Genomic DNA, 24,177 nt, shown 5'->3' with positions numbered 1-24,177 from the left:
ATGCTCTGATGTAACATTTATCCAGTCAATATCAGGGTAATTGATATCATCCATTATTATTGTATTACCCAGTTTGATAGCTTCTCTGCTAACATTTGTATAGCAGTTCATTTGTTCAGGCCAGGTGGACGGTAGTATATTCCTATCAATATCCTTTCTCTTTACACATGGAATTTCTATCCATAAGGATTCCAAGGTCTATTTTCCTGCTTATAATCGAAAGAGAAAAACGCCTATAGTGCAACCCAAATCGAGAGATAGACGTTTATCTCCCAAAAACGAATAAATCAGTATAATGGAAACAAAACTTTCAGTGCGTCCGTTTCGCTCGTACGCTCAGATACAAACGCCCAAATAAGGGGCGTGTCGGGGGCGGTGTTACGAGGTGGTCGTCTACAACGTATAACGGATAGCGAAATGATTTTGGGTGGGCGGGAACATGGGCATCATTGCTTAGACCCGAAATAAAAGCGACCAGAGCAAGGGGGAAATCGTCTTTAAACCCATTAGTGATTGTGTGGAGTTGGAGAGTGGCGAGATCGGTGTTGGGAGAGCTGAATTGTTGGTTGCAGAGAAAGCTGAGTGTGTGGAGTACCTGTTACCTTCGTCTGTCTGCCCTAGTCGGAACGTTGTCACCCTCACCTGCCTCTTTTGTGTCTTACCTTTTGACCTTTCCCTACTCCTCCTCCTTGCTCTATCGGTCCCTTCCCCTTCCCCTCCCCCTATCCCTCTCCATTCACGGTTCCCACGTGTATATTGTATTTCCTGACCTCCGTTTGTCTCTGTGTTGCCTGTACTGTTTGACGAGTGAGTGGCCAGAGGGCATGGTGGCTGGCAGTTAGAGATCTGTGTGCTGTTCTTGTTTTACTACTAGTACTAATACTTGCACTGGTGGGGATATGGATGCAGTTAATGCACTGGTGGCTGGCATGGTAGAGGAAGAGGCCACACACCGCAGGAGGTATTCACGGTCCCGAGTGTTCAGGCCCCGCACCACCTTCCTACACCTCACTGACCAGCAGTGTCTAACAAGGTTCAGGTTTGATAGGGCGACCATTGTGCAGCTTTGTGAGCAGCTGAAACCCCTCCTTCAGCCCCAGACCCGTAGGAATAACCCCATCCCTGTCCACCTCAAAATCACTGCCTCTCTCTCTGTCCTGGCCACTGGGAGTTTTCAATCTGTATTAGCTGCTAACACAGGGCTCACCCAGGCTTCTATTTCACACTGTCTCACCCAGTTCCTGAATGCTTTTCTAACTCACGCCTCTCACTACATCACTTCCCCCCCTCCCCAGGCCCTGCACAACAACATGGCTGCCTTCTATGCTGTTGCTAGATTCCCCTCGGCCATAGGTGTGATTGATTGCACACACGTAGCCCTCAGACCCCCGCCCCCGGGCGCACGAAGCCACCTACAGAAACAGGAAGGCATTTCATTCTATGAACATGCAAGTTGTGTGTGATGCCCAGGGGGAGATATTAGATGTGTGTGCCAGGTACCCTGGTTCCACCCACGATGCCTACATCCTACAGCACTCGGGCATCTTCCGCAGGTTTGAGCGAGGGGAGTTCACTGGTGGATGGCTACTAGGTAAGTGCAACATGGATGTACCCATACTATATCTCCTCCACTGGGAACCCTCCACCCTGCCTTCCTCCACCTCACTCCACAACCCACTATCCTAATCCCCCCCTCCCCCCCGTACCTGCTCCAAGCAATACACACTCATCTATCTCATTCTGTTTTTCTCCAAAGGTGACCGAGACTACCCGCAGAGGATGTGGCTCATGACCCCCGTGGTGCACCCACAACCAGGGACAGAAGAAACCTACAACAGGAGGCATTGGAGCACCCAGGGGATCATTGAGCGGACCTTTGGCTTGTTGAAAAACCGGTTCCGCTGTCTGGACCGGTCTGGAGGAGAGCTGCTCTACAGTCCAGAAAAGGTGGCCAAGATCTTTGTGGCGTAGTTGGCCCAACGCAGAGGACAGGCCCTCTCAGAGGAGCCACAGGAACCAGAGGAGGCCCCAGATGAGCAGGAAGAGGAGCCCCCTCCATCCCCATTTACCAGCTTGGCGTCAGAGCCAGACAAAGACTCATAGAAACAAGTTTTCTGTGAAAGTAAGTGTACATTTATTTGTATTATTCACATAAGTGGTACCATCACACCCCCCACCACCACCCACCAACCCTCACCCTCCAGCATGTGCTGTCACTTTCCCCGTCCCCTCCCCCGTCCCCTCTTACCCCTCCCATGGACTCCCTTTGCAGCTGGTTCTGCAGGGGAAGTCTGTTCAGACTCCTCTGATGGGCTGCTCCCACTGTCCTCCTCCGTATCCACACAGCAGCCTGCGGCTTCGGCTGCGCTGTGGAAATCCGGCCACCTTGTTGGCTGTAGCCTGGCCACAGGACCCAGAAGGGGAGCTGGTTTGGTGGGTGCTGCACTAGTGGCTGCGGAGGCGGACAATCTCAACGCCCACCTCTTAGCTGGTGGTTGCTGCCCACTGGAGGAGGTGGATGGCAGGTCTTGCTGCAGCAGCACAGGTGGAGTAGGTGCTGTGACCTGAGGGCGCAGGCCTTCAGTGGTGTGAAGCAGCTGTTGGAGTTGCTGGAGCACCTCCTGGTGGGCTTGGTGCTGCGCCTGGAGCACCTCCTGGTGGGCTTGGTGCTGCGCCTGGAGCAGTTCCTGGTGGGCTTGGCGCTGCGCCTGCAGTGCCTCCCGCTGCAGCTCTAATCTTTGCTGCCGGTACTCCTCCAAGCTCACATTGTGCCGCAGCAAATCAGTGGCCAGCCGTAGTAGTTGCCTCCTTTGGCTGGATGGCCTCTGACGAGGAGCTGGCCCCCTATATGCATCCTCCTCATCAGCAAAGTCAAACGGTGGTAGAGGTCTAGCCTCTGCCTGTGGTGCTGGTGGAGGTCCAGCCTCTACTGCTGGTTCTGCTGCTGCAGGTGGTGGAGGTACAGCCTCTACTGCTGCTGCTTCAGCAGGTGGTGGAGGCAGAGGCTGTACTGCTGCTGCTGTAGGCGGTGGAGGTTGAGGCTGTCCTGCTGGTGTAGGTGGTGGAGGTTGAGGCTGTCCTGCTGGTGTAGGCCTTTGTTGGGATTGGAGGCCACTAGGGCCAGCCTCATCAGAGTCATCACCTGTATAGCACAAGGGTGAGGAAGTGTGTTGGTGAAAATAACCCACTTTTGTCTTTCAGCATTCATATACATTGCCCCACGCTTCATGACCCAGCAAAGAGAGATGGTGAGGAGAAATGGAATTGACACCCATGTGAAAGAGCACCACAGGCAGCTGGGTACAGGTGGTGGACGGACAGCCAAGAGAGGGACACCGCTCACAACTTTGTGGACAAGCTGTTTGTTGTATATTTGAGCATGTCTTCTGTTACTACTGACTTGGTAGACTGCCTAGAACTGCTTTATGACCCCGATTACAGGCTCCTTAAGTTGCATGCATGTGGCCCACACTGACTAGAGCACAGAGGTGACAGAAGGACATAGGCACAGCTTGGTGATGGGAAAATAGGAGGGAGTAGGAAGGAAGGGCCCCAAAGTTGTGCCACAGTAGTAACCTAGACACACCCATAGGAGCCAAGTGTAAAATATTATTGGGGGTGCTAAGCCCAGTGCAAAGAACCCCTCCCTGGACACCTACATGATATTTCCTCAATATTGGGGGTGCTCAAACACCCACAGCACCCACAGAGTCTGCTCCTATGACACACATTAATACTACCACTACTCAAACAGAACTTACAATTTCATTAAGATGCACACACAGGACAAGGAAGAGGGAAGCCAATGACTACGGTAGGGATAGGGAGTAAGGGTACAGAGCAAGTGAGTAGGGGTTAGGAGGTCAGGACACCATCATAAAGGTGGGCGTTTATTCTACATATGAAGACAGCCTGAGACACACCCTGGTGAAACTCCTCCCCCCACCTCCCTCCTCCTGCCCCCCCACTCCTCACCTCCCTCCCCCTGGCCCCAACTTGTATAACACAGTGTAGTGCAGCACAACACAACAGATACCCCAACCTCATAATGGACAACCTACCTGAGCCCTCAGGCTGGGCCGAAGTGTCAAGGGACCCGATCCCGTGGATGCCCTCCTGGGGTAGGAGAGCGTGAACCATGAGCTCCATGGAGGTGAGGTTGGCTGTGTCATGTGATGCGGGATTGGCCCCAGCCTTCCTCCTCACATCCCTCCTCAGCTTGCGCCACTTCCGCTTACAGTTCTCGACGTCTCTCCCACAATGGAAGACTGCATTCAGCCTGTCACATACCGCCTCCCATTCCCACTGCTTTGTGGTCGCAGCCAGCCTCTGCCCTGTGGGAGCAAACAAATTGGCGTGCCTTTGCTCTATCTTCTGCACCAGGAGCTCCACCTCTGCATCACTAAAATTACCCTTCCAGGTTGGGGGCTGGCGTGGCGGCATTGTACCAATGGGGTTTCGAAAATACGGAGTGGGCGTTTATATCATCACCAGGAACGCCCATGTTGGACGGGGGATAGGCGTGTCTGATATGGGTGCTTTAATTTCGATTATACACACAATTCCTAAACGTGCCCAGCTGAGGTAGCGATTTGAAGCGCGTGATTTCGATTATGGGTAGATAACTATGGGCGTCCCCACCTGCCTTCCTTCTTGAGTGCCATTTAACCTGCGATTTTATGCGCTGGGACTTTGGCAGTTCTGATTCACATTAGTTCACAAGTTTTACCCTCACTTATATTAAGGTTTGTGTTTGGCAAGGTATGCTTCGGTACACCTGTGTATTTTGGGGGGTTGTTATTTGTGGTTGCCCTCAGCCAACAACGCTTCCGTTTCCATCCTTTGAGCCTCTTCTTGTCTCCCATTCTCTCTGCCTGGTTGTAGCAGGCAGTCTGTGGGAGCTAAGAAATTGCTACAATCACACCAAATCAAGCACCCCTCGGCAAGGGTCCTTTCACTGAGGCAGACTTCCAGCTAATGTTCCAGAAGATAGAAGGCGCACTACACATTCTTGAAACAGACGTTTAGGGTAAGCTCTTATTTCTCTGCCACCTCTTCTCTTTCTGCTCATCATCAAGGTGTGTCCATTCACTGTATGTTGTCTGCAGTCAACTCTTAGCTGTATGTTCACCACAGGTTCCTGTGCACTGGTTGGAGGCCATCAGCCCCGTACTGTGTGGTTCTGCCAGGTCCTCAATGCTGTGGGCTAGCTGTTGCAGCTGCTGTATTGGTTCCCGGTAGGTTCAATCCTTGTTTATGTGCTGAACCCCAGTCCCCATTTATGAAATGGCCACCCATTCTCACTTTTGATAGGAGGAGGAGGGGGAACAATATAGGCAATTCATGTTTTTAGCACAGTATTGAACACACTACTACAATCCTCCATAGTTCTGGAACAACAACATTTCTAACATGTAGGCTGCAAACTAGTTTCAAGGTGGCCACAGGTACTGCCTACTGAGCCCTTAAGACATGGTGAGGGAGAGGGTTTGTGCTTACAGGTCCTAACCCAAATTACCTGCAGGTAGCTACAGCCTGGTGGCTGCCGTGGCCTAGTGGTTAGATCACCAACCTTGTAATCACAAGATTGCAGGTTCAATTCCCACTGCTGCACCTTGTGATCTAGAGCGAGCCACTTAACCCTCCATTGTCTCAGGTACAAACTTACAGTCCTCCTGGGACAGGGAAAGGCCCAGAATACAGGAAGGTAGGTCACCTTGACTTACTACAGAAAACAGTGTGAATGAACACCATATTTATTTGTGCCCTTCTGTAACTCTTGTATTATATTGCAACTGTGATGCAGTAAGCCTCCATCTAATGGTTTTCCCATTGTTTTCCTTTTTCTCCTCAGCACTATATACCATTGCAGATGCATTGAATGTGAAAAGACGTGGCAGCTGTTTGTAGCTCCTTGATGGGCCCCCCACCAATTTGGTATGGTTGTGGGTAAGGGTGTCTGGTGATCACACTGAGAAAACATCATGTATGTGCTAAATAGGCGCCCCATATAAGAGGCTTAAATCATGGACTTCCTTGGCTGCTGGCCAAGGTGGGGCGCAGGGGGAGCGGTCGCTCCCCCAAACAGATAACCAGTCTCTGCCTCCCGCCCCCGCTGCTGCCGCTCTCACCCATCAACATGGTCACTCCGTGAAGCGTTCTCCCTCGCTCCAACACCGGCGATTCACATAGAAGCCAGCCTTAATCTGCCTGCATTGAAGCCTCTCCCTCAGACGCGTCCCACCTCTGCGTAAGACAGGAAGTTGTATTACAGGAGGCGGGATGCGTCTGAGGGAGAGGCTCCGACGCAGGCAGATTAAGGCTGGCTTCTATGTGAATCGCCAGCGTCGGAGCGAGGGAGAACGCGGATGGGTGAAAGCGGACGGAAAAGACAGGACCCCAGGCGGGGTGGGGGTGGGGCGCGAAAGCTAAAGATGGCTGGGGGGGCAGGGGAGAGAAGAGTCGCTGGTGGGCAGGGAGGGCTCAGGGCAGAGGGGAGAAAAGGGCTGCTGGACATGGGTGGATGGAGGGGAGGGCAGGGGAGAGAAGGGTTGCTGGACATGGGTGGGTAGATGGAGAGGAGGGTTGAATAACATGGATGGAGGAGAGGGAAGGGAGAGAGAAGAAGAAATGCTGGACATGGATGGAGGGGGAGGGAGGAGTGAGGAAGGAGATGAGATGAGGGAAAAGGAAGAGAGTAGAAAAACTGCACATGGAGGAAGAAAATAGGCAGAAGCTGGATCCACTGGACAGTCAAGTCTGCGGAGGACCCAGCTTTTACTTACAGATGTAGAAAGTAAACAAATAAATGGAAAGGAAGCCCTGGAAACGGAGTTAAGAGGACAGATAGCAGCAGCAGAATCGGTACTTGGCCAGCATGATCAGAAAAACAAAGTCACCAGACAACAAAGGTAGAAAAGATCATTTTATTTTCATTATAGTGTTTGGAATATGTCCACTTTGAGAATCAGGTGCTCAGCATTAAAAGTTTATATTTATTTACTTATTTATGGCATTTTATCCCACATTAAACATGAATTAGGGTGTTTTGTGGCTCTACATGAGAATTGTGATATTAAGATCCCTTGTTTCATATTGTTGATGGTCTGCATTTTCCACATGGGTGGTATATTGGTGTATTAGATTCTGCCCAGTGTAATATTTATGGTACAGTAAGGTTCTGAGTGTGTTTTTGCACAACGTTGTGCATAGTGTTTTGGAGTTGAGCGATTGTGGTTAGTATATGCTTTGAGCAACCACTTTATTCTTTGACATATGATACATATCTAATATCTAAATTTAATAAAAGGTATTAATTGTGACTTTTATTTTTATTTATTTTTTCTGTGTGTTATCAGACAATTATGGATTTAAGCTCCACCCCTGGCCCCACCCCTAACCCCGCCCCCTTTAGCCTCCCCAAACAGTTGGGCCACCGACCACCTATGATGTGCTACCTAGGGTTATGTGCAAGTTTGTACTTGGCAGATCACAAGTGCTAGACAACAAATCTATTATTTATGCCACTCTGTGCTGTGGGGCTGTATGGTAAGGGGGAGGGAGAGAGGCTGGATGGCCATTTGTGTTCCTCAACAGTAATAGCCATCCAGCCTCCGCGGCCCACCCCCCCTGCACATACGGCCATGCAGGTTGGAATGAACAGGTGGCCTTCTGTATGGGCAACATTATCACAGACATGCATCAACTTTCCCATTCACACTTCAAATTTCATGCAATGCATATTGCTGCCTCCTCTCACATCAACACCACCATTTGGTTATATGTAATGCACAAAGTAGAGAGACACACACACACCCTGTTAGATTAAATATAAAAAAATATATTAATGTAAAAACTCCAACATAATCCCCCCCCCACCCCACCCCTACAAATCCCCCCCACACACACAACAAACCCCCAACATCCCTACATATCCCCCAACCCCCCTCTCAAACAATTCCTCCCCCCCACAACATATCCCCCCAACACCCCCCCCCCTACATTTCAACAATTCACCCACCCACCCCCAACTCCCCACAACCCCTACATATCACCCCCCCCCCCCAAAGTAGGTCAAGGCCGGCCACGGCCTCTTACCAGCGCCCTCTGTAGCAGGGTAATAAGCAGCAGCAGCACCACCCTCAGTGGGCCGTGGAGCTGCTCATTACCCTGCCTTAGCGCTCTGACCTCCTGCAACAGCTGGTTCTGGCCATCTACCCCCTGCTGCAGGAGGCGCAGGACTGCAGCTGGCCCAGGGGATGGAGGTGGCCCAGGGGATGGAGGTGGCCCAGGCGATGGAGCTGCCTCAGGTGATGGAGCTGCTTCAGGGGATGGAGATGGCTGAAGGGAGGGAGATGGCTCAGATGGAGCTGCAGGTGGGGAGGGGTCCTCCAGAATGTCCTCATCAATGATGAGGAGCCCCTCCTCCGAGTCCAACTCCTCCTCCTCCTGGTGGGCCTCCTCGGCCGGCTCCTCCTCCTCCTGCTGGTGGCCCTCCTGGGCTGGCTTCTCCTCCTCCAGGTGGCCCTCCTCATCCGCCTGCTCCTCCTGCTGGTGCTGGAGCCCTGTGTATGTAAAAAGAGTGTGGTTGAGATCAGCACATGCAACATGGCTTGCATACTGCAGTAGCTGGGTGGCCTGAAGCGGGGGAAAGGTGTGGTGAGGCGTGGCCTATACCCATGGGGACCGAGATGCATCAGATGACATGACAGGGAACCCTGGAAGCTGCTCTGACACAGCACACACAGGACATGTTGGCAACCACACTCATTGCTGACCAGCATGTTTGCATTGTGAGATGCGATGAGGGTTTGATGACCTGTTTTTGTTGTTTTTAATGGGGAGGGGGCAGTGGGAAGGGTGTTTAGCACATAACTTTTATATGAGGGAGGCCATGACATCCAGTAAAAGTAGCGCCTCAGGCAGGTCTACCAGTACATACTATCCCTCACCCCAGAAAGGGGGAGAGTAAAGTGAAGCATGTCATCTCATTCATCTCGGGGGCGGGGGGGGGAGGAGGGGGGGTGGGGGTGGGATGGTCGTTGGAAGTTGCAGCCACAGTCATGGGAGGGCACCTGCAACCTGCGTCCTTGATCTGGGACAGATATGTTATTACTTAGTAGTTGGCTATTAGCCACATGGAAATTGATATTGTACAGGACATTTGCATTATTCAATAAATATATTTACAAATCATGTACAGGTGTCCTGTTTTGAATACTTACGGCGAGCCCTGAGATGCCGTTGCACTGCCCTTATGAGATCAGGGCTTTCCCGCCTCACATGGCGGAACCTCCTCCTCAGGGACTCGAGGTCCCGGTGAACCCCGAAGCATCTGTACGATATGTTTGTAGAGAAGGAGTCAGGGGATGGTCCTTCTTGCCCTCTGCACACACATTCATTTGTCAATCAAATAGCAGAGAGGGTCAACACTGTTGGGGGGGGGGGGGGGAACCACTTCCATTGGTACAGATTCATAGGAGCCACCTTTTTTAAATTATTGGGGGTGCTAACCCCAGTGGGGATCACCCCTCCCTGGACACATACAAGGAATGGCACTGTAAAGATGGCTGACAGGTAAGGAGCCCAGCAACGAGCTCCTGAGACCCAGAGGGAACAGACCCACTCAAACCATCTGGGCGACCCTCTAACCGGACCGGAACGGACCGGAACTGATTCAGGGCTGACCAGTGGAACGCTGGACCGCGACGACCCCACAGAACACACAAACGGGTGAATGACCCGAGGCTGATAGCAGTGATCTGCCCATCTCGTGGCCTTGACCCGTCCACGACCGGACGGAAATCCAGCTGCACCGGGGCCGATTGACTGAGCGTTCCCAAGGCTTATCGCGACTGTTTGCCTGCCCGTGGCCCGACAAGACCAGGCGGAAGACCAGCCGTGCCGAGGCCGATCAACGGCGCTGACTGAAGGCCTTGTCAGGGACCGCCACGAGGTCGCGCTCCCATAGATCGAGCTCAGCACACCGGAGAAACTAACAAGGCCTCGCTGCACCCGAAAGGCGAGAAAAGAAGGGAGACATTAACCGCGTGGTCCGAGAGGAGGAGGAGTGAAGCGCCGTGGATCCAAAAACGCACCGGGTCGCCAGACCGCGGGTTTCCCAAGCTGACCAGGAGCGCTGAGTGCCCCCCTTCCCCGGAGACAACTTCCAAAATCGACCTGCCCGCACGGGAGAGACTGTGCCGCCGAGATCCAGGAGCGGGAGGGAGTGCCAACATGGGAGCGCACCAGACCGCTGCTGCACACTGAGCAACTCTCGGCGATTGATGCTCGGAGCGGAGGAACGAGCTGCTTGAACTAGATGTTGCTCTGCTATGCATGCATGGTGTATAGTGCTTGTAAGTGCACTGCCTTATTGAAGTAGATGCTGCTTTGCTCTTTATGCACTGTGTATAATGCTTGTAAGTGCACTGCTTTATTGAATTAGATGCTGCTTTGCTCTGTATACATTGTGTATAGTGAACTAAACTCTGTTGCCACATTTTAGTGCACTACCTACCAGAACCCAACTGTAGAAACCGTGCTAAATTTTATTGCCATTTTTTACATACTGCTTACAGAGACCCAGTAGTAGACATCGTGCACTGGGTGCACCGCGCATATTGCACTTCACATCCTAAATACGATTGCTTTAGAAAATGCTGTAGTGTCCTAAATGCTGATAAGTACCCCAGCAAAATACCCCTGACCATCTACTGTTTCATCCTACTCATTCACGCACATACAACTCACGATACATATAACAACAATCTCAACAATTTATGAACCACACACCATACACATACAAATCATGCCCTCACAAAACAACAACAAAGCCCACAACAAACCTACAACCTACAGACACCAACAAGGGACATCAAAAAAAGAAAACACCAAATCCACACATCAAGAAAACAGACAACTGATAAAAATCACCACGAACCTGAACCCAAAGGAGCAATACCAACTAATACAAATAGGATACTCCAATGCTAGATCAATAATTAAAAAAACCACAACAATAACTGACTGGATAATGGCAGATCACCTTGACTTCCTTCTCATTAACGAAACCTGGATCCATGACTCCAAAGACCCTATAATCCTAGAGCTTTGCCCACCAGGCTACAAAATTACCCATTGGACAAGGGAAAAAAAAAAGAGGCGGAGGCATAGCTATAATCTATAAATCCCAATACACAGTCACAACAACAGCTGAATCTATCCTTCCTCAACTCAAAATAGCCTCAGTCAGAATCAACCACCCCAACCTACAGGATCAACTAAACATAATCCTATTTTATAGACCACCGGCTAAATGGCAAGATGCTCAGATACACTTCATGGACTTCATATCAAACACCTGCCTGTCCTCCCAAAATATTCTTATAGCAGGAGACATCAACCTTCATTTGGAAGATACTAACACAAACAATGTATACGAATGCAAGGAATTCCTCCAACTGTGGGAGATCCACTGGTCTAACATGCAACCTACCCATAAGAGAGGACATACATTAGACATCATTACCCATAAATTTTCATCAGAAGCGAACCTCAGAATCAAAGACACAAAATGGGCAGCCACACCATGGTCAGACCACTACAAGGCAAACACCTCCCTTCTTTGGAAAACAAAAGAGACACAACAAAAACAAGATAAAAGAACATACACTACAAGAGGCAAAATAGACCCTCTAACATTTTGGCAACACATATACACCGACGAATGGACAACAACCTCAGACTCACCCCAATTTCTACAAGAATGGGACAACAGACGCAAAACAGTTCTAGACAAAATAGCACCACTCCAAACTAGAACCTCACATAGGAAAAGCTCAATCCCTTGGTTCAACGAAGAACTGAAAGAACTAAAAACACAGGTTAGAAGGCTAGAAAGAGCCTGGAGCAAAAAAAAAAAAGACGAACACACACTCAAAGAGTGGAAACAGCTACAAAGAAAATACAAATACAAAATCAGACAGACCAAAAGAACGCACTACAGAACTATAATAGGACCAAATTACAAGGACACCCATAAACTCTTCTCACTTGTAAATAATCTCCTAAACACCACACAGGTCACTTCGAATAGCATAGAAACCCCATCGGCAACCAACCTAGTGAAATATTTCAAGGAAAGAATCATAAAGCTCCGACGCATGATACCAAGCAATACCACTGAGTACACAAGCATTCTTGAATGCTTAGACCCGAAGCCGGGGGAATATCCAGCCGATCGATCATGGACCAACTTCGACCTGATCTCAGTAGACAAACTTACACACTGGCTTGGAAAATATGCCAAATCTCAATGCAAACTTGACATCTGCCCTACCAACTTATTAAAAGCCGCCCCCAAACGATTCACAAAAGACCTCACGAACCAAGTAAACTACAGACTCCTAAATGGTCTCTTCCCCACGGACAAAGGAAATATCCTTCTCACCCCATTGCCAAAAGATGCCAAGAAAAGCACAATGAACCTAACCAACTACCGACCAGTTGCTTCGATCCCACTCATAACAAAACTGATGGAAGGCATAGTGACACAACAACTCATGGAATACCTGACCAAACACTCAATTCTACATGAGTCTCAATCAGGATTTAGATCAAATCATAGCACTGAAACTGTACTAGTGTCTGCAATGAATTCATTCAAAAAAACAATTGCAACCGGCAAGAATATACTCGTACTACAATTCAACATGTCCAGTGCTTTCGACATGGTAGATCATGGAATACTATTACACCTGTTAGAATACTTTGGAATCGAAGGCCCAGTTCTCAAATGGTTCAAAGGATTCCTTACCACCAGATCCTACCAAGTAACAACGAATAATGATAGATCACCACCTTGGACACCACAATGTGGAGCTCCTCAGGGATCCCCCCCCTTTCGCCAACTATCTTCAACCTTATGATGATACCACCAGCCAAACTTCTAGCCAATCAGAACCTTAACCCCTACATATACACGGACGATGTCACGATCCACATCCCATTCAAAAGTAACCTAAACGAAATAACCAATGAGATCAACCAGAGCCTCCAAATCATGCACTCCTGGGCGGACTCATTCCAGTTAAAACTGAACGCAGAAAAAACTCAATGTCTAGTTCTCACCTCCCAATACAACACAAACAACTACCCTACCATAACCACACCATACTGCACACTCCCTATCTCAGAGAATCTGAAAATTCTTGGAGTCACCATTGATTGATACCTCACACTCGATACCCACACGAAGAATACAACGAAAAAAAATGTTCTACTCGATGTGGAAACTCAAGAGAATAAAACCTTTTTTCCCAAGAAACATCTTCCGTACCCTAGTACAATCATTAGTAATAAGTCATCTGGACTACTGTAACACTTTGTATGCAGGCTGTAAAGAACAGACCATTAAAAAACTCCAAACAACCCAAAACACCGCAGCCAGACTCATCTTTGGCAAAACTAAATTTGAAAGAGCAAAACCGCTAAGAGAGAAACTACATTGGCTACCACTCAAGGAACAAATTGAGTTCAAGATCTGCACAACCGTCCACAAAATCATCCACGCAGATGCCCCTCTTTATATGTTAAACCTAGTGGACCTACCACCTAGAAATGCCAAAAGATCAACCTGCAAATTCCTCAATCTGAACTTCCCCAGCTGCAAAGGAATTAAATACAAACAGTCATACGCTACTACCTTTGAGTACAAAAGCACACAGATCTGGAACGCTCTACCCATGGCCCTGAAAAAAATGGACAACCTAACCAGCTTTTGCAAATCTTTGAAGACACATCTCTTCAACAAAGCCTACTAAGGACATCCTCACTAACTATTCCCCAAACTACTCAGATGCATCTAAAACACCTCTCACAACACCTACCTAGCACCTGCATCTAAATTACCTACCTTAGCTTATTATCGACTGTATCTAAGATCAAGTAATGACTGCATCATAACAACACTCTGTAAGCCACATTGAGCCTCTAAAAAGGTGGGATAATGTGGGGTACAAATGCAATAAAATAAATAAATACATTTATTCAATATTGGGGGTGCTGAAGCACCCACAGCAGCCACCGAGTTGGCTCCTATGCAGATGATGCCATAGAGGTGGCCATGAGGCCAGAGAGTCCCATTTGTATGCATTATAAGTTATGATTGTTAAACTACTTTATATGTAATAAGTATGCTATACGTTTAATTGGTATAATGTTTCCACTATTCATGATGTGTTGTAAGCCACATAGTGCCTGCAAAGAGGGGTGGGAAAATGAGGGGTAAAAATGCAAGAAATAATTAAATAACGAAATACATTATTGTAGGGATGTGTGGGAATGGTCGCCCTTTCAAGTACATACATTTTATTAGTGATTGTGCATGTACCCGTATTATTCATTATCCTTGCATGCACACTCCAGTTACTGGTGACATTGATGACGGAGCTGTTATATGTGTAGGTACGGGGGGGGGGGGGGTTGTGGGCCAAACACTTACCTTTCAAGCCTGTCCCTGATGCGGGACCAGGCTCTCATGGCCTGGATCCTGGGGGGCAGGTGGTGGTGCGTGATAAACAGCCTGTGCCAGTTGCCTAAGGCACAGCCGCACCAGCAGCAGGCTGTCTGCATGGCTGAAGTTTGGCTCACGTTGGTGCGCCATTTTTTCAGTGAGAATAGGTGTTGGAAAACAAGTGCCTTATATGGACGACCTTGCGTGACGGACGTCGTTTCGTGTACAGCTCCATATATGGATTACCATCCCATATATGGCCCTATCAGCACGTGGACGCCATCATAATCATAGACATCCCTGACGTGCATGACTGGTTGTTATGCGTGCGGGCCCTTGATGCATGCGGAACTTACCTTATATAGATGAGTATGAAGCACTCAACCCTTTTCACATACACACAATATGCATATAGCTGCATGTTCAGTAGGTACAGTGCATGCAGTTCCGGACATCCAGATAGGGCACATATGACGAATATTCGGTGGAGTGGCATGAGCTTCCTGTATTTGACGCGTATGAACGTCCCTCATATTTCCCGTACCTGGATGTCCAGAACAGCATGCACTGTACTTGCGGTACAACTATGTACATTCTTTTACACACTTTCTGATTTGGTCGTTTTCAGCTGCGATAATCGAACGTGTTAGGGCACCCTATTTAGTAACATTTACGCGCTCCTCATGTGGTCGTTTTGCAACAGGGATAATCGATTATCAAAAAACGCCCATACTATTTTTCAATTATACATGCCTGATTTTGGACGTTTTCGTAAGGACGTCCTAATGCGTACTTGGACGACCTTTCGATTATGTCCCTCTTAGTGTTCTGCAGAGTTTTTAGTTTATTTCATTTAAGCCCTCTTTAACATATAATGCTACCCCTCCACCAATCTGATCAACATATCACTGCAATATAATTTGTACCCTGGTAAGTCTAAACTGAGGTTTCCTGTGACTATTATTGGCGCTTTATACTGTTGCTATGTTAACTTAAAATAGTCCCTAAATGCTAGCCTATAGAACTGAGACAAAACAAAACAACCCTGGGGCCTTTTTTCTAAAGCTTAGCATATGCTAAATACCAAGAAGTTCATTTTATATCTATGGGCATCTTAGTAGTTAGTGTGTAGTAAGCTTTAGTAAAAGGATCCCCTATTCCATAAATTGCCATTACTAAGTGAGCAGCGGAATTTAAAATAAAGTCACCAAGATTACCTAGTTAACAAGTCTACCTTTCCCCAAGTTTAAGAGCAATTTCCCAGCAAAGTCCTGTTACAGCATCTCTTGTGAACTGAGAACAACTCATCTCTAGCCTACATATGTGCTTCTGCTTCCTTGATGATTCACACTGCAATCAGTGTGCCAGTATGGCCCTTTTGAACTTTTTTCTTTAAAGAGTCACAATGGTTTGATTGAAAGATAACTGAACACAATGTTTATCTTACTTCCTAAAGGAAAGCTCTTGCAAAAGGTTTTCTGTAAGGTTACTTTCTCTAGCAAATAATTCTAACTAGATATTCACAAATGTGATCCTACCTCGCTTTCTGTTTGTATTGATAGAGCTTTCTTCTAAATGGCTAAAGTTTTGTTGTTTTTAAGTTTAAACTGAGGTTTCCTGTGACTATTAGCGGTGTTTTACACTGATACTACGGTAACTTTAAAATAGTCCCTTTTAAATACTAGACCTATGGAACTGTAATAGAGACTTTAAATTCTAAAAAAAAAAAAAAAAAACATATTCCTTAAACTGCCTTTGCTGAGTAAGCAGAGTAACTTAATATAAGGTCACTGAGGTTACCTATTTAACTCCAAGTCTACCTTTCCATAAGTTTAAGAGCAATTTACCAGAAAATACTTAACTAAAGTTTTTTCCCCTCTCTGGAAGTCCTTTCACTGCAACTCTTCTGCACCTCTTAATTATGTGGTGGTCTTAATTTTATCTGTTTATCTGAATAATGGCTGAATATTGCTATTATCTATGTAACTTTTGGACCCACTACCATATTGCTCTTGAACTCTCCTCAACTTAAATGATATATTTTGGCTATATATCAATTTATATGGACAAAATTTACCTGGTAGCTTCTGGGGAATTGTAAAAAACAAAAACAAAAGCACTAATGCAGCCAGCACCTGATGCTAACCACTTAAATGGTTTTGAACATTGACCAGATATTTTCCTATGTTGCATATTGTTATATCTTTTTATTAACTGTGAAGCTCATTTTCAAAAGAGAAAAACATTCAAAAAGTGTCATAAAACACCATTTGGATGGATTTCTTCTCAAAATGTCCAAATTGGTATTTTCAAAACCTATTTTGCAGGTGTTTATCTATACATTTTGTCTGCAATTTGTCCATATCACAAGAGGGTTAAAGTGGGATTAGGGTGTGCCTTACACTTGGATGTTTTACAGCCAGAATGGAACAAAATGAAAATGTCTAGGGTGAAAAATTCTACACCTGTTTCTTTAACAAATAAGATACAAAATAGTGCCCTAAATGACCACTGGAGGGAATCAGGGATGGACCCCCTCCCCCCCCCCCCAAAGATGTGAATAAAAATAGTACTTACCAGCCTCTATGACAGCCTTAGATGTTATAGTGAGGTCCATTGGAGCAGCATGCAGATCTCTGGAGTAATGTAGTGGTGGGTGCAGTGCACTATAGACAGGTGGACCCAGGCCCATACTTCCCCCTACCTGTTACACTTGTGCTAGAAACTGTGTGCCCTCTAAAATTCACCAGAAACCCACTGTACCCACATATAGGTGCCCCCTTCACCCTTAAGGGTTATTGTAGTAGTGTACGGTTGGGGGTAGTAAGTTTTGGGTAGGCTTTGGAGGGCTCAGCAGACAAGTTAAGAGAGCAATTGTGAGATGTGTACTTGGGAGCATTTATTTGAAGTCCACAGCAGTGCTCATTAGGGTGCCCCATTGCTCTCCTGGTATGTCTGGAGACCAGCCTGCTAAAACTTCTGGCCCTTTCTACATTCCTGTGGCTTGATTTTCTACATTTTTCACTTGTCCTTTTTTTTTTTTTTTTTAATAACCTGAAAAGATAAACACACAGAGCACAAAATCTTGTTACAAACAGTACTTTAGAAAAAATTTACTTTTTACAGTTTCGAAAATGGCCATATTTCCTTTTCAGATTTTGGATGTTTAGCACAAAACGTCCAAAGTCTGACTTAGCATATCGAAAATGCCCCTCTATGTCTTCTAAATAGAGTAGTAAGAACTGCATTTTGCTTCAGATATTTTGAGTCTTAAATACAAGACTGGAGCTAATTCTATTTCATTATGAATTTGTGTATGTATATATTTAGGCTGTGACAACAACTGGAGGCCAAACTGAAGAAGAACCACCAATGTTTCTCACGGAAATAATTTTGGAAATCCAAGCCATGTTGTTTGAGCCATCTCTTGAAGAATTCCAGGTTTGTTCAAGAAAATTGTCATTACATATTTATTTGTTTAAAAAAGGTGCTTCATTGAACAATAAAGAGTTAATATTCTTCGAGGTTTAAGTGGGCAGAAGAGGCCCATGATGGTTTAAACAATGTTGAGTGACCAACTGCCGATATTCAGGGGCAGTGCTGCTATATATCAGCTCTGACAGACTTGGCATAATCTGGGCAGTGCCAGGGCAGTTGGGTGGGGTGGCGGGATGGAGTTACTGTAGACCGTGAAATTATGTAATTAATGCTGCATATCTATCTTTGCCCGGTTAGGTTAGGTATGCAGGTACCAGCACTGAATCCACAAGAGAACATTGCCTTCTATCCCATAGTTTTTAATTTCCTCAGGGTCTCTTATGGGGAACTTTGTCAAACTCTTTCTGTAAATCTGTAGTAGATAAACTACATCAACTGGCATACCTGTTTCCACATGTTTGTTTATGCATTCAAAAAAATGTAGCAGACTGGTGAGGAAAGTCTTCCTTTAACTAAATCAGTGTTGACTCTGTTCTGTTAAACCCTGAAGGTAATTTTGTTCTGGGGGGGGGGGGGGGGGGGATCTGTTGTTCCTATGAATCAGCAGTAGATTAATCCAGAAACTGATGGGTTGTGTCCATCTACCAGCAGGTGGAGATAGAGAATACTGTACTGAAAACAGTGATCCTCAGTCAGTCAGTATATCTCTATCTCCAGCAGGTGGTAGAAGGCTTCTCATCAGCTCCTGGATTTTTCTACTTTGAGGGCCTCCTGGGCTATTCTGGCCAGTTGAGGCAAGGGGTGCTTTACCAGTAGGTTCCAGCTTTGGGGGCATACCTGTTTGGTCAGGTCACTGCCTCACCCAGCCCTCCTTTCTCTTCCTTGTCTGTCTTCTGGGGCTGCAATCCTCACAAACCCCCCTCCCCTCCCCCCAGCTACTGCTTGGTCAGACAGCCTGCACGGGAGTTGAGTGCAGTCTGTTGTTGGCTGGTTCTGGCCTGATTGAGGATCACGGCAGAGGAGACCCACTCAGTTGCTGAGGTGGTGTGTGTTTTCACTTCTCCCTTTCTGCGTGTCGTTGGCATCTGCGGCAACATCCTGGGAGCATGGCGGCTGAAGCAGTCAAGTGCTGCTCCCGCTGCAGCAAGTGCTGTTCAGCATCGGGTCTCTGCCCTTCAGGATGCGTGGAAAGCCTTCCTCTTTCTGGCAGTTCTTCTGCAGTGGAGGTGCTGTTTTCCCATGCTGATGCACTGGGAATGCACGCCATCTTGGATCCTACCACTGTCACATAGCAGTGACTTCTCAGTGTTTGGAGCCCTCAGGCCCTCTCTTTTCCAGAACGTGGTTCTGGCATTTTTTGTTGGACTTCTTCACCTGCACCTGGGGGAACTTCGGGGGTCTTGCCCAGCACTTTGACCTCTTTTATATCAGGTTTACCTTCTGAAGTGTGCCCTTCCTCAGTCTCCCCTCCAGCCCCCTGGATTGCTTCTGGCTGACCCACTTGTTGAAACCACCCATGGACGATCTGGTGCAGAAGAGACGACACCTGACTTCTGTGTCCGAGGTGGGGTCAGTGGCCCTGGTGTAACCGCCTCCCCTTTGGCAACCTGTTCAGGGAACTCCCTGCGGCCTTGTCTGGATGATTTTGAGGAGGGGGAGATTCCCCAAGAGGAGCTGGATGACCCCATGGCTGTCCATAGTTTTTTGTAGGGAGGAGTTACCCTCTCATTTCGGAGGCCTTGGAAGCCCTGAACATTTCTGATCTGGAGGTACAGGTCATGGCTTCAGTGAATTTGAAGATGGCTAGTACTCGGAAGCCCTCTTGAGCCTTCCCTGTTCATGAGGCTATGCAGGAGCTCATTACGGCTTAGTGGACTGACTCTGATTCGAACTTGAAGGTGGTGAGGGCTATGGCCGGCTATATCCTGTGTCACCCACTCACTTGGAACTAGTTGCCTTGCCCACAGTGGACGGTCTGGTGGCAGTGGTCACTAAAAAGACCACTATCCCAGTGAAGGATGGTGTTGCCTTGAAAGATATGCAGGATAGGAGACTGGAAGCTTCGCTCAAATGCTCCTTTGAGGTGTCTGCTCTGGCTTTGCAAGATTCTATTTGTGGTTTTTATGTGGCCAGAGCGTGCGTTAGTTGGTTTCAGCAGGCACTGGAGCAAGACCGTGGTTCCTTGTCGGCAGTCGTCGCTTTGGCTCCACAGTTAGAATCAGGACTGGCCTTTTTGGCAGTTTCCTTATATGATTTGGTGCAGGCTTCAGCCAAGGAAATGGCCCTGGTAGTCTCAGCCCATCATTTTTTGTGGCTGTGTCACTGGGCAGCAGATATGGCACCCAAGCAGTGCCTCACCAAGTTGCCTTTTCGAGGTAAACTTCTTTTTGGGGAGGATCTCGAGAAACTGGTTAAAGATTTTGGGCAATTCCATTTCACAGCATCTCCTGAAGGATAAGCTGAAGACTGGTCTTCGGTCAGGGAGTTTGAGACCTTGGCTCCGGGACTCAAGGAAGTACCATCCTGGCCGATCTGCCTCTGTTTTCTAGTGCTCTAATTTTCAGCTGTGATCTTCCTATCGAGAACTGCCGGCTCAGCAGCCCATCAAGGCTCAGCTGGGTGATCCTCCCAATGATGGGGTGCTGGTCCACTCTTTGCTGCTTCTGGTAGGGGGTCACCCGACTCTCTTCTTTGACGAGTGGGCCAAGATTACCTTGGATCAATGGGTTTTGGATATTATCCAAGATGGTTACTGGTTAGAATTTGCCTCACCCATCGCAGATTTGTTTTTTTTGGGAGTCCTGCTGCGGAACGCTTTCCAAACGATCCACTGTCCAGACCACCTTGCAGTTGATCTTAGACCTCAGAGCTGTGATACCAGTGCCTCATTCCAAGGAGCAACAGGTATGATATGCCATTTACTTTGTCATCCCTTAGAAAGGAGGCTCCTTCCACCCCATCTTAGATCTCAGAAAGGTGAATCAATTTCTGAGGGTCAGGCACTTCTGCATGAAGACCCTTTGGTCAGATATAGTAGTGATGAAGCCGGGAGAGTTCCTTACAGCACTGGATCTCAAAGAGGTCTACTTGCATATTCCCATTTGGCCTCCTCATCAAAACTTTCTTCATTTTGCCATGCTCAGCTGTCACTTTCAGTTCCGGCCATGGCCCCCTGGACCTTCTCCAAAGTCACGGTGGTGGTGGCAGCCTTTCTGTGGAAGGAGGGGATTTGTGTGCATTCCTACCTCGATGATTGGCTGATCTGAGCAGCATCGGAACAGGAGAGTCGCCAGGCCACCGGTCGGCTGGTGTCCCTTCTTCAGTTCCTTGGATGGATTGTCAACTTGGTGAACAGCCATCTTGTCTCGACCCAGTCCTTGGAGTATCTAGGCACGTGCTTCAACATGATACAGGGAAAGTGTTCTTGTCAGAAGCTCAAAAGGAGAAGCTCCGGATACAAATTTGCCAAATTTGGCAGTGGCGAGCCCCCACGCGTGGGATTATGTTCAGGTGCTCAGGTCTATGGCGGCCACTCTGGAGGTGGTTCCGTGGGCCATGGCTCACATGCGCCCTCTGTAGCACTCGCTGCTGAACAGGTGGTCACCAGTCTCTCCACCCTATGCCAGGGGATGCCACTGGCTTCTCCGTTGTGGGTGGTGGTGATGATGGATGCCAGCCTCACCTGTTGGGGAGCACATTGCCTTCACCGGCATGTGCAGGACAGTTGGATGGAAATGGAAGCTGGCTGGCTGATCAACCACTTGGAACTGAGGGCGGTAAACAACGATCTTTGTGGTTTTTGGGACCTATTGACGGGCAAGGCGGTCTTTCTCAGACAACATGACAGCAGTGGCTTACATCAATTGACAGGGCGACACGCACAGTGCTGCAATGGCGTTGGAGGCTCAGCACCTTCTGGTGTGAGCAGAGGCCCATCTCCTTTATTTATCAGTGGCTCACATTATGGGCCAATTGAATGTTCAGGCAGATTTTCTCAGCCGCAGTCTCCTAGATCAGGCAGATTGGGAGCTATCAGAGGTGGGGAACGCTGCTCATCGACCTCATAGTGACTCACTGGAACCTCAATTTTCCCTGATTCTTCAGCCATCATTGAGAGGTCGGCTCCCGTAATCTGGATGCTTTTCTGCAGCCCTGGCCCACGTCGACTCTTCTTGTTTCCTCCCTGGCCCCTGATAGGGCGAGAGCTGCACAGAATTGGAAGACACCAGAAGATGGTCATTCTCATTGCTCTGAATTGGCCACAGAGTCCGTGGTATGCGGACGTGATCTGTCCTCTTGTAGATGTTCCACTGAGACTCTCTCTTTTGGCCGATCTCTTACATCAGGGTCCGGTTCTGATGAAGGATCCCTACCTCTTTGGTCTTATGGCCTGGCTCTTGAAAGGTCCATATTAAGGAAGACGGAGTTATTTGGACATGGTTATTACTACCCTTCTTTGCACCAGGAAGATCTACTACTTCAGTATATGCTCGGGTGTGGCGTACCATTGAGGCATAGTGTGCCGAATAAGCTTAGTCCCCCTTTCGAGTGATGACTTCCCAGATTCAGGCCTTTCTGCAGGAGGATCTGCAGAAGGGATTGGCATATAACTCTCTTTGATTTCAGGTGGTGGCACTCGCTTACTTCTGTGGCCAGCTCTCGGGTTCCTCCTTGGCAGCACATGCTGATTTAGTTCTTTTCTTGCAGGACACTCTTTTGCGCCCTCCCCTTCATCATCCATGTCTGATCTGGAATTTGAAATTGGTTCTTAAAACTCTTTAGAGGGGGGAATTCTCCCTATCCTGAGGGGCATGACAAGATGGAGGCAGAGCACATTAGGTATGCGGTCATGGTTGTTTGGCGTTTCTACTTACAATTTCTTCTGCCCGATGCCTCAAACCAAAAGGAAGGGGATGGTTAAAGTCCAACTGCCGCTGGCCAGAACTTCATCTCTGGTCCAGCAGACACTAGATCGATATGCAATGAGCTGCCCACTAACTACTGGAACGGTGAGCCCCGCTTTGAGCGCCAACGGAGGAGCATCGGCCCTCTTGGGGCCAGAAACATCTTTATCCTCTCCGGAGCTTAATCCTCCGCCATGTCCTGCACGTTTTAGGAGTGAAGCAGGAGGCCTAGCTGAATGGGAATCTGGTAACAGCAGGTCCCCGGTCAGCAGTGCAACACCCAAACTCGCAGAGGAAGTAAACTTGGAGCCAGCTCCCATTGTGGCTACATTGGAGTCTATTTGGAAAGCACTTCAAGATTTAACTGCAGCTGTTACAAAATCTGTCCAAGATACATCTCTTCTTGTGAGTAAAGTAGATAAACTAACTGAATCGTTGTAAAAAGCTAAACTTGATTCAGCGAACCAAGTTTCACAGATGCAATCAGAGGTTACAAATTTAAAATCTATAACAGATGTTTTGGTAAAGGATAAGACTGTGATATATCGGAAAATAGAGCAAATAGAGAATTATAACAGATATTTAAACCTTAGGGTATTGAACTTTCCTAAAGCCACAGGTATAAACTCGATTGATTTCTTAAAAAAATACCTTGTTGCAGGAGCGTAGCTATGGGTGGGCCTAGGCCCACCCAGTCTCAGTGATCCACCAATCAGTTGCCAGCTAGCTGCACACTACTCAGCCATAGTACTCCAATCGCATTAGCTCAGCCATGTGTAGGAAGCAGAGAAGTACCCCCGAGCTAAGCCCTGCAGCTCCGGTGTTATTTTTTAGTTTTTTAAAATTTATCAGTGCTTTTTCCCTCCAGGCCCGCCCAGCCACCCACCCACCATCCTTCACTGCTGTCACTGCCTTTTCCCGCAGCTCTGGGTACGGCCATTCAGGAGGCAGCGTTCAGCGTTGCCTTCCTGCTGTGAAATAATTCTTCTTCTCCCCAGGCTCCGCTGCATCGGTTTTTTGCCCGTTGCGCAATGCTGCCATTCTCACAGGCAGCTCTGCTCCCCCCTGCCGCACCCATCCGGCCCTCTCTATGCACTTCCTACTTACGTAAGGCCAGATGGATGCAGCAGGGGGGAGCAGAGCTGCCTGTGAGAATGGCAGCGTTGTGTGACGGGCGAATAAACAATGCAGCGGAGCCGGGGGAGAAGAAGAATTATTTCACAGCAGGTAGGAAACGCTGAACGCTGCCTCCCGGACGACCGTACCCGGAGCCGCGGGAAAAGGCAGCGACAGCAGCGAAGGATGTTGGGTGGGCAGGCC

The 24,177-nt window shown here is 48.0% G+C and overlaps 1 protein-coding gene across 1 annotated transcript in view; it reads left to right on the top strand.

The window, feature by feature from the left end:
* DNAH6 (dynein axonemal heavy chain 6) overlaps nt 1–24,177 on the top strand; it is a 2,906,060-nt gene that overhangs the window by 303,983 nt on the left and 2,577,900 nt on the right. The window contains exon 12 of the mRNA XM_030192089.1: nt 17,865–17,956. Within this exon, the coding sequence (XP_030047949.1) occupies nt 17,865–17,956 (92 nt within the window). The remainder of the gene's footprint in view (nt 1–17,864; nt 17,957–24,177) is intronic.

This window comes from Microcaecilia unicolor, chromosome 2, assembly GCF_901765095.1.
Source record: "Microcaecilia unicolor chromosome 2, aMicUni1.1, whole genome shotgun sequence".
Taxonomy (NCBI): Eukaryota; Metazoa; Chordata; class Amphibia; order Gymnophiona; family Siphonopidae; genus Microcaecilia; species Microcaecilia unicolor.
The sequence above is the reverse complement of the archived record's forward strand: the minus strand, read 5'-3'. Positions and strand labels throughout refer to the sequence as shown.